Source organism: Echiichthys vipera (genome assembly GCF_963691815.1).
Source record: "Echiichthys vipera genome assembly, chromosome: 10".
NCBI classification, from domain to species: domain Eukaryota; kingdom Metazoa; phylum Chordata; class Actinopteri; order Perciformes; family Trachinidae; genus Echiichthys; species Echiichthys vipera.
The window spans coordinates 11,221,451-11,233,556 of record NC_139835.1 but is presented as its reverse complement, the minus strand read 5'-3'; the positions used below and the strand labels follow the sequence as shown (position 1 = coordinate 11,233,556).

The 12,106-nt window shown below is 39.6% G+C and overlaps 1 protein-coding gene across 1 annotated transcript in view; it reads left to right on the top strand.

The window, feature by feature from the left end:
- Positions 1 to 11,415, top strand: part of wnt10a (wingless-type MMTV integration site family, member 10a) — a 29,859-nt gene extending 18,444 nt beyond the window's left edge. The window contains exon 4 of the mRNA XM_083921532.1: positions 8,449 to 11,415. Within this exon, the coding sequence (XP_083777658.1) occupies positions 8,449 to 9,015 (567 nt within the window). The 3' untranslated portion in view covers positions 9,016 to 11,415. The remainder of the gene's footprint in view (positions 1 to 8,448) is intronic.
- The last annotated feature ends 691 nt before the right edge of the window (positions 11,416 to 12,106 follow it).

Sequence of the window (12,106 nt, the reverse complement as noted above, 5' to 3'; positions counted from 1 at the left end):
AATGCGCTGAACAAAACTAGGAATAAGGAAAAATGATACATGTACTGACACAGTGCAACTGGTTATGACTGCCATACCCACCACATGGTGAACACTTACCGTATTATGTAAGTCGTATATTTATTATATAAGTGTTTATTATTAAATGTCCCATACTATAAACGTTGAGATTTCCATGTCTTTTATTGAATGAAAAACAAATCAAGGTGATTTATAAATACTGTGAAGTATCAAAAATGCTCAGTCCACAGAAAAACACTCACAGCACGTATTCAGAAACTGCCTTTAAACAAGCCGTCAGGACCACAGTATGTTTGTGATGTCACAACTATAGGTAGAAAGTGCCGCTACAGTACTGTTACAGTCATTCCCGGCTGCAGTGACGGTGCAGAGATTCTGAGAGCACAGATGTGAAAGACCCGGAAACGCTGAGCAATCAGAGCAGATGTAATGTATCGTGACAAGCGCTTAAACTGAGTGTTTCAGACAGAGGGTGAATACAGGTGTATGTGTGTTTTTTGAACATTTAAGCATGCACGCTAGTTCTATTAGTGGAACCCCAAAATACAAGTACAAACCTGAAAATGTAAGCACATGTCACCTTTAATGTTGATTAACACTGAGACCACAATTAAAGCATTTCACACTAAACAACATATTTTTTACAGACTTCTCATCTTGCTTGTGTATATATACACAGCTGACGGATTATATGGGATCACAATAAGGAATATGTCTGGTGTGGTATTCCTCATTAATGTTGTTACAACCACAGACAGACAGCTAATTGTTGAATTCCTAATTGGCTATGGCTTCCCTCCTGAGATCGGGGGTGTTATGAGTGTCATGCCACAGGACTTTTCCTCTACAAAGAAAGCTGTAAGTCATCACCAACTCCTTCATTATCGCTGAGTCAGTATTGACTCAACACAATCTCGATATTTGCTCAGGAAGACAAAATCAGATGTAGAATGAGGCTGAAGGGAGTGTAGTAACATTTCACCTCTGGCATACTGATGTGGTGGATCATAGTTTTCAGAATGACAGGGCTGCAGCTCATTGACTTTGTTACAGGGAATGTTTTAAACGTGCAAACAATTGAATAAAACGCATATTGCACTTTTTTAATTAACACAAAACAAAATAAATAATTAAAAACAGCGTTGATTGACTAAAATAACAAATTGTCAACCGACAATTTCATCAGAGGCCTGTTCCTTAAAGCAAGCTTCCCAAATATACCAGGCTTATTAAAGTTAGTCTGACACATTTTCAGGTTAACTGGTTTTCATAAAGCAAGTTCAGAATAGATCACGCTCAGATACGATAGCAACTTATGCTGCCAGTAGGTAACCTTGTCTGGGGTAGACTAACTGTCAGGCTAAGACTGAGTTGCTGCTTAACCAGAGTTCCTGTTACACTGACCCTAAGAAAAACACCTTCAATAAAAAAAATCCAAAAACATCTATTAACATAATCATATGATGAAAAAATCTGGGCCTAAGCGCTAGTGCTTGTGAACATCGCAGCTCTCTCTTTACCGCTGCTGTTTGCCATGGTGTATCCATTTGATCCGTGTTCGACCTCTCAGTCCGCCTAAGAGCAGCATGCACATGCAGTGATTATGACTACTTTAACCTGTCTCGAATAAGTCTGATTGCGTGAGCTTAAATTAGCCTTTTTGGAAATGATTTAGCCTCAACTGTTTTGTTAAGCTCAGTTGAGACAGGTATTGGTCTTTAAGCCTAGCTTTTCTTACCATGCTTTATGAAACAAGCCCTAGGTCACGTTTAAAATATAAAGAAATATACAAAAAAAAAAAGCAGGATAAAGTGTGATAGTGTAGTGTCCTTGTTGTCAAATTATGAATTGTGGATCAATTCAGGCTGGGTCACATGTTATCACCCCTTCTTTCTCTGCTCTTGTCTTCTGGCTTTTGAATCTGCCTGCTGCTGCTCTCCAGCAATGCCACTCCTTCTCATTGTAGGTTAGTTTGCTGTGCTCTTCTCCACTTTTTCCTGGTCTGCTGTATTATGTAGCTTGCAGGCCTAATCTGCCACCAACATGTTGTATTTGATCTCCGTCTGGGGTTGTTTTAAAGACACTGCTGTCTTGCTCTCTTAGCCAATTAAAACTTGCCAGATGTTTGTTTCCAACTCTGGTCCACCACTGACTTTGCAATTACATCGCTCAGTGTATGTGTAATGTCAATGTGCAAGCAAGGGTTTGGCATATATTAAAAACCCATTATCTTTCTCAATCTGTCCGTCTGAATATACCTGTATTCACCCTCTGTCTGAAACGCTCGGATGTAGCGCTTGTCCCCCTCCTGAAAAAGAAGCTGCAAATAACTATCTCCTAAGTAGCCAAAATGTATTTTGTCAGTTTATCCAAGCTTTTCTTCTTTCTTCTGTCAGCAATCAGAGTTTTACCGGCTGTGCATTACAGCGCTGCCATCTAACCATGGATGTTTTTCCTTGCACCAAATGAATAACTGCTGTGCATTGTGGTTGACACACCTCTGGATTGACCAGCCTCAAGTTCATTTCAGTTTTTCAGACAAATGGAACACCTATCATGGCTGCAGGGATTCCCCCAAGGGCAAGTGCTAAGGGAAAGTGAAGGAGGGAATGTTGATCAACGAATAAAACAGAGCCTGTGTCTCTGCGCTGCCATGGCTGCCAGGGAATGACGTTAACAGCACTGTAGGACATTCTACTTTTATACTGTATAGTATATTTGTGACATCTCAATCGTACAGATTCGCAACGAGACAACTTGAAACTTGCAACTACTTGCAATGTGCAGGTCTGCAACGTTCTGAAACCTGCCAGTTCAAACCAGTGAGAGGAGGCGAGGCGGTAGATCATCTCCATAGCAATGCCTCTCTTTACTTCTGTTCTAACCTCTGACTTTTCAGGCCTTCTTTCGTAGCTCTATATAATTTGTAGCATATATTATAGAAACGGGCAGCTGTGGCTCAGGGGGTAGAGTGGGTGTTCCCCACACCAAAGAGCTGATACCAGCTGTTCGATCCCTGGCTCCCCCGGCTCCTCTGGTCCACATGTCGAAGTGTCCTTGGGCAAGACACTGAACCCCCCTGTGCTGTGCATGGGTGTGAATGGAAGTCGCTTTGGATAAAAGCGTCAGCTAAATGAAATGTTGTTTAATGTAAATGAGGACAGAGATAGTAAGATACTTGCTACAGCTGCATCTCAAGTTGTGATGAAACGGTTAAAAGTTTTATTTCCCTGATTCACTGATTTGTTCTGAATTCGGCGCTCGCTTGTTCGACCGGTCTCTTTCTTTCTCACACACACGCTTGTTGAGCCTCCGTCCATATAACAGCCTTTTCAACCAGATGACAGTTTGTAAGTGACTTGACCAGCGGACTTTGTGTCACGTTCTAAAACGAGCTGCCGGTGATAAGACAAGCAGAATCACAGGCAACACCATCAGCCAGTTTTGTGCTTTTCTCTGTGTACTGAGCATTACTTTCCCAGTATTTATACAGTAACTTAACCTAGAAAGGCATGTGTTTAGACCATTTCTCTGCCAAACTTATATGGGAATGTTTTATTGTCACTTGTTTCATCTGTAACACATCAGCATTTTTCCTTCAGGACTTCAGGCCACCACTCTCTAGTCCCATTAATATGCACCATGGTAGAGAACTGTGTAATGCAAACTGTTCTTTTCAAGCAAGCTTTTCATAGCCTGTATAAGTGACTCATGTGAGACAGTATTTGTATATTTCCCAGCTCTCACTGCCATTGCATTCACATCTGATGACAGGTTAGATCAGATTGCTGATTACAATCTAATCTCTAAGGCTAGTAGCAGCAGGACATGACTGAGCCTCGACAGTGTCATAGACGGACATGTAATTAGTAATAATGCCCAGGCTAACCATCACACTCACAAACAGCCTTTGTGTAAAGTATCAGGTGGTGTAGGAACAGCAAAGACATCATCCCAAGATCACCCCCCCCCCCCATGTCATCCTCTTTTCCTCTTTCATTTCCTTTGTCCTCCCTTCTCCTCCGCATTTATTGCACCCCCCTCCCCCTCCAGCTTCACCAGCCAATTCCTCCTCCAACCAGCCCCTCAAGATATAGGACGAGGCAACAATAAATCACTGCATCACTTTTTATGTAGTAGTTAAGTTACTGTAGATATCGTAAACACAGACAAAGAGGCAGAAACACAGCATTTTTTTTTCGGTGTTGTCTCGCCCTCTTCAGAGTCAGTATGGCCCCAAGTACAGATGAAAAGGAACAGGAAGAAAACAAAAAATCCAAAACCTTTCATCTGTTCATCCATAGCCAGTCTGGATCTTGAAAAATAGAGTGAAAAGAATGTGGGAGTTCATTATGTTCCACTGTACTTCCTTACTCTCCTCATCTAACCCTAAATCCACACTGCATTGGAAAAAAATCAACAAGTAAATAATCTGAACTCACTGCTCTAGTTTTCCCTGATTGGATTAAAAACACTTCATGCATTCAAACTGATAAATAGCCTTAACATGAAATTAAGCATTTTCCATTCAATTAACTTTAATCAGTTTTTCTTTTGCTCTCCTTGTACAACATGTAGCTACTTAGCTAGTTTCTTCTGTCAGATGGATTAGCACTCCATATGTCATCCTGACAGGCCACTTTTAATTTAGCAAGAGTAGACAGCTTCCCTATTTCCTATCACCTGTTAAGGATAGTAGTCTACCTGTTTGCCTTTCAACTACATGCTTGTGACCCTGAGTTATGTTCTTTTCTTGATGTTTTAAGAGCCTGCAAACAGTCAGAGCACAGGGTTTGCAGCGTGCCTTATGTGTTTAACAGATAAATCCACCTGAAACAAAAATCACAGATGTCATTCATCTAATGTTAAATGTATATTTAATTTTAATTGGTGTTGTATTCCTCCTTCAATCTTAAAGGTGTTGCAGGCCTCATCATTGGTAACAGGTTGGACTTAAGCTGAGTAGCAACAAGTTGTAAACTGACTGCGTCCGATGCGGCATTATCTATTTATAGTTAAGTGACACATACAGTAACAGAACAGAACAGAACATAATTACTTTAATGATCCCAGACTGGGAAATTATGGAAGGCATTAAATGGAAATGTTTTTCTAAGCCCTGCACCCTAAAGTTGCTTTTAACACTGTGGCATATGGAGAAATCCATAGGTCTGCCATTTCTAGTTATCGTTGCTAAGCCATGAATTGCTTTGTGAACTTTCAATTGAATTGTGCAAGGTATGGAAGTCTTACATGCATTAGTGTTACAGAATTACTGAAATTTTTCACATGCTGTTTAGCAGTATGCTGCTCTTAGGTAGGCCTAAACAACTTTTCTGTTTATTTTTAACATTGCCACAATATGTGAAAATGTCATTAGAAATAACACTTTTTCCGCTGTTTTTGTTGTTTAACTATCCATTGAAAGCCCTATACTACTGTGAGTGTATCTTCAAACAGAAGCAATGTGGATGCAATTATGACTCCTAGGTCAGTTTGGCCCTTTAAGGTTTAAGTGGGTTGGAGAGGTTTATGATTACAGACTTTGCTGTGTGTTTAAGGCCAGCACGTTTGTGATTCTGGGGTTGCCTTTGCCCTTATGTAAAAAGTGAACCAAACGCTACAATCTGAACTCAGTGCAAGTGCTGTTTGAGCTAGTATAATGTTGTTTACTGTAAAAGTCTTACAGCCTCTCCTCACCACTGATCACAGCTTTTCAACACTCCAAATAACAGTAGAATGAAAATGCATATGCTACTTTTCAGTCACTTTCTGTAATCCTGACACACAGACAAAACATGCAATGATGCAAAGACTGCAAGATTGTGTATTCATTTGTGTATTTGTTAAGATACACCATTAAAATGATTTAAAGCTGCAGCATCACTGTACCTAACATTTCATTTTCTTAAATGCTCTACATTATTGGCAGATTTAGTAGTAGTATAAGCATATATTTACAGATTATAAACATTTGTGTAAATAAGTAAGAAACCAATATTTACATCATCTAACCCAAACTCTAAGAACATATTTGCACTGCCTTTCAGTTTGACCAAATTGATTTTTTCAAGATATTTTGCAGCTTCAAATGGATGCGTAATAGCCTTCTCTGAACCACAGGTTTTGCAGCAGTCACCTAATAACTGTTTTAATACTGTGGTCACTATTAACTTACAACAAGATTGTTTTCTTTTGCTGCTGTTTTTCACTTGTTTACTGCAAACAGATCACAAAAGTAGCTCCATTTATCACAATTTCATTCTCTCATCCACCTCTTTGCTCCTTCATACTCCAAAACAAGGAAACTTTTTTGGGAAACCAACTGTACTGCGTGAAAGTAAGCCTTGTAGCACGCAAAACAAGACCTTAAAGTTGTTCAAGCTCTCTCTGAGAAAGGTGGAATCCACAAAGGAAGTAGGACAAGTGAAGTATCAGATTTATGGCATCGGTCCAAACTGACCTAGACTTTGAAGAAGTGGCTCACTTGATTGTCACACTCAATAGATACTTGAAAGATCTCTCCCATCTCTATTTTCCCTCTATCCTTCTGTTCCTGCTGCTGCTTATTTAATGGATGAGATCCTGGCTAAATAATGGAGGCAGTTTGATTATGTAATATCTTAACAAGGAAAATAATCTGTGTGATGCTCTCCTCGGGAGATTTTCATAGTCTGAAGCAAAGCAAGATCAGTTCTCCAGAGACACACGCAAGCACACATATGTCCAACCATAGGCCTATACGTCAGCATCACCATGTACAAAGAAGCATGACTTACTGTCTAGTGAACATGCTTACACACGCATAAAGAATAAACTGCACTCATGTCTATAAACTTATCCTACCTGTACTTCTCCATTTCTGACCCATTCTGGGAGGGTGACAAAGAACTTATGAGTGACAGTCAGGTTTTGTGAATGTGTGCGTGTGTGCGTGAAGACTGGCATTATTGCTAGGACATGTGTGGAATGTGTTAAAGTGTGCAAGTGTCCAGCATGTGTGTGTGTATGTGTGTTGATAGGGGCGGCAACGGCAGCAGCATCTGTCAGTGCTCTGGGTGGCCTGGTGTTCCTGTTGGTAATTGGATCTTAAAGTTTAGAGCAGGTGATGATTGATAAGAACACACACACACACAAACACACATACACACACACACACATACACACATACACACATACACACACCTTGAGGAACTATTATTGGGATGGACAGGATTTATGCCATGTGGGGTGTACCTGTGTGTGTGTGTGTGTGTGTGTGTGTGTGTGTGTGTGTGTGTGTGTGTGTGTGTGTGTGTGTGTGTGTGTGTGTGTGTGTGTGTGTGTGTGTGTGTGTGTGCTTATCAGTCATGCAGTGGTGGTAATGCTCAAGTTCAAGAGTCAAAAAAATAAAGGAAAGAAGTCACTTAGTGAGAGGTTAAAAGAGTATGAAATACTCCTTTCACATATGCATACATCTCTATGATGGATAAATGCACCCATAATTGTAATACATACATGGTTTGAAGGATTGTACTAGAAAATACAAAAAATCCTGCATTCACATGCATCTTGGATTGTCCCAGACCCCGGGTCTGGAAGTCGTTCTTCTTTCTTTGGTGTGTTCATTAGCTTTAAGTTTTAATGTGGTCACAACATGGATACTACTAACAATATGTGTTGTATTTTATTGCTCAGGTGGTAAACAACACTTTGATAGCTGTTTTCTGTATTAATTTCCAGTGTGAAGCTTTATATTATTTTTATCCCAAACCACAAAAATATTTCTTTAACTGACTTGTTATCGAGGTTAATGATAATAAATAAATGTTCTAACTAATCTAGGTCATTCTACATGGAACAACTAACAACTAACAGTAACAGAGCCTATAGCAAGCAAGAACAAGTCCATTATGTGTGTAAAATGGCTTTCACTCAGTCATGCTTTTTCCTGTAACGTAATAAAATTAAAAAAAACAATACACACTGGCTGTTGCTATAAATGTAGTAACATTGGCCAGCATTAAATATTGTAATGTTTGTCATGCATGGAGCCATTACCCGATGCCAAAAGATGAATAATGACACTGCTGTCTGTTTTGGTATTGCCTGCATCCATCTGTGTTATGTGATATCAGTGTGTTTGACAACAGGCTCAGAGTCAGACCACCTGGCTTGTAAAATGCGGGACCAATAGTCCTTCAGGGCACTGTGTGTAATTTATTATACAGTGGAATAGTGGCATGCTTAGAAGAACAAACAAAAAAAAAAAAAAAATCCAGTTAGAAATATGACTTGCAGTCTGCAACAGCCTGTACATGTTTACTTTACATTAAACATCAAATGTATCAAAAAAGTCATTAATCTTTCTAATTTTCTTCCCTCCTCTCACTTCCTAACTTCATCCCACTCTCTCTTTTTGTCTTCCTCCATCTGTGTTTTTCGCAGGTGGTCCTCGACCACATGAGAAGGAAATGCAAGTGCCACGGGACGTCAGGCAGCTGCCAGCTGAAGACCTGCTGGCAGGTCACCCCGGAGTTCCGAGTGGTGGGCTCAATCCTCAAAGAACGCTTCCACATCGCCACGCTTATCAAGGCTCACAACAGGAACACCGGACAGCTCGACCACTCCAACCACAACAACAACAACCACCACAACCACCATAACCATCACAACCACCACAACCACCACCACCATCACCATCATCAGAACAACCACCACAATCACCACCACCACACACATCGGCGGCGGCCAAGCATCAACGAACTGGTCTACTTTGAAAAGTCACCAGATTTCTGCGAGCGGGACCTGGGCTCGGACTCTGCGGGCACACAGGGCCGGATCTGCAACAAGACCAGCCCCGGCATGGACAACTGTGAGAGTCTGTGCTGCGGGAGAGGCCACAACATCCTGCAGCAGACGCGGAGCGAACGCTGCAACTGCAAATTTCACTGGTGCTGCTATGTGGTGTGCGAAGAGTGCCGGATAACAGAGTGGGTCAGTGTCTGTAAATGAAGAAACACACACTAAAAGACTGTACGCAATAAAGAAAAGAAAAGAAAAAGAGACCTTTTTAAATCAAGACTATTCATTTGAAAGGGGAATATGACTGTAATATATGTGCCCCATACCTTTTTGCGTTGGACTGCTGTTTTCCAGAGGAGCGAGAACAGAGTGTGAAGCAGTTAAGACAGCAGAAAGATAGATGCGCATGTTGGTAAAGAGTGTTTGTGGGATATGTCTAAAGCTGCCACAACTGAGAGAGCTTGGATGTTTACTGCCTTCCTCTTGATACAAAGGAACATGGTTGTATCAGATAAATCTCTGAAAGCTCAGATTATGAAATCTGGGCTAAAAAAAAAACAACAACAAAATATTGGTGTTATCAGCTTATGTTGTCTGATATACGGCTTCATGAGATCCAGGTGAGCGAAGAAGAAGTTGAAAGTTAGCAGTAGATTGCATGCAGAAATAAAATAATATTGCTCCATAGCACAGACACAAACAGTTTCACACATCAGGATTCACAATGCACAGGATTTGACACAGCACAACACACTTGGAGCACTTAAGGATTCAGTGCCTTGTTCAAGGGCAGTTCAGAAGATTCAGTGTTTATAGCAACTATTATGTTACACCTAAAAATACAGCAGGGGATTGTCTGACTCAACCGACACTCTTTAGATGTATATGTCAATGTTGTCTATGTTGTATGCGTAATGTGTAAACCTGCTAACAGTGATGGCACCCCTCAATAAATACATTCACACTAGTCCCAGCTATTAAAAGTAGAGGGTCCCATTAAAGGGGCAAACTTTTATAGGATGAGGTTACAACATTGAATATCAGAGCAGCTGAAGCAAATCAAAAGACAGATCTGAAAGTCTGATTGTTGGTGTTATATCTAACCCGTTTGCCAAAAACACACCAAGTTGTGGCGCAGTGTGTTGCCTGCGGCGAGTTTCTTTGCAATGTCTATAGGAAGCTGCAGTGGACACTCCAAGTTAATTGATGGGTTTGATTGTGCGGCAAAGTGCGAGCAAACTGAAAAATTAGGGAAAGTTTAATTTTTGGTGGCAAAGTGTGGCCCGAGAATACGCGCAGTCAATCAGAGTACAAAGTCTCCAGTGACATGTTGACCTATGTTACGAAGAATGTCTTTCCATCTGACGCACATTAACACACCTCCTAACTTTGCTGCAATTTTGGTGTGTTTTCAGCATTACTGAAACCATTTACTTCCCTCTAATAGAGGGTGTTCTAAAGTGTATTACAGCCTCCCTAAAACAGAGCACAGATGCATTGTCCTGAGTTATGTGTCGTCTGTTTTGTGTGTGGTATGTAATGTAAGAGGACTGCCAGATCACAATGTACAGATGACCTTCATTAAGCAAGTACAGTTTTCATCTTCAGCATGATCGGAACAGCATTATCAATTCAAAGTTACAGCAAAGTACATCCATAACTGCTAGTTGATGCACACCTGAGGGTAAAAAAGGATAAAATGTAGTGAGCAAAGAAGTTCCACAGTATAGATCCTCCATAGACCTAACCAAATCAAACTGATTGTTGTTAGCACAACAACACACAAAAAAGGAAAGTTTTGACTCTTCAAAAAGTACACAACCTAACTACAAACTACACACTCATTCTGCCTAAGATTTCAAAATAAATGCTTTGATATAACCTGTCTGGCATTGTATTATCGGCCGATAATTTATCAGCTATAATTGAATTACCGGAACACTACATAATAATATACATTTCCCATTTTCTGGCTTAAATGTATTGGTACCGATATAAACATATTGTGCATCCTTATTGTAAATAAAACTGAATGATGCTGCACAAATAACATCAACACATTTAAATTGTTTCAGGAAACTGTGCACATGTAAACAGGCTTTGGTCCCTCACACTTTAAACATCTGAAGCTGCCATCAATTAAAGTGTTTCCTGTTTTGTGATGCAATGTACTGTGTGCGACACTGTAAGCTTCTTGTGATATACACTCACCTACTTCACACTTCCATGTGTGCAAATAGGGATATTCAGATGTCAACTTAAAAGTCTATAAATAGCAAAGTAGATAAGGATTTCCTGCCTATGCTCACATTGAATATCATATTTGGTCTCAAGAAATGTGTCATGTATTAGTGAGGCTCCTTATCAGACAATAATTTATTTCAAGCAAATATGTTTCTGTGTTGAAAGCAGAGGGAGAAAAAAAACACCTGGAATTGTGTTTCCAGTGTAACAGATTATTTTGATTCTGATAAGTAGTTTGCACATACAGAACTGTGTCCAGGAAAACTCTGGGAGATATCAGCAATATGCATTATTTTTCATGTCATAAATGTAATGTATGTATGTATTTTTATGTTTTAATATGGTTATTATCTAAGTTATTTTATTTTTGTGGATAACTTAATATTTGTAAGACAATAAAGAAAGACCATCATATTGAAAGTGGCTTTATTGTGATGAATAATAAAATACATGAAAGCAGTGCATTTGGTAAAAGAGCAGTTTTATGTTTATTTTGTCACGAGTCAGTTGCCGGAAGCAGATGAATCCCTTAGTTAATGTATTGAAGTATGGTATGGTAAGGTTACTACCAAGGTCAGTATTTTTCTTGAAGTTTCCAGAACACATCTATTCCAGTGATAATCATAATGTTTTTGTATCAAGGTTATGTTGGACCGGTAGAAGAATAAAAGCTTTCTCATTGCAGAACGTTGTCCTAAAAACCAACTCACTGTTTGAGGTACAGATATGAAATAGTAAAATATTTGATATTTTTTGAAAATTAACTGTCGTGCCATTTCTGATGCTTTTTGAATGGCCACTCCAGAGATTTATTTCTGTACAACATAGTTTTGTTCATATAGTGTAGTATATGTGTGGAGAGCAACGACAGATGACACTCAACAGATTCAGTTATGAACAACCATAGTCCAGAAGGGTCCGAACTCTCAAAAATAATATGAAAATCAAATGTGATTTTAGAGTAAACAAACATTTTTGTTTGTATGAGTTTTTTCTCTACTTGTTAAATAACAATTAATTTGTGAGCACAGAAAAAAAACTAGAGCTCCCATTAAAA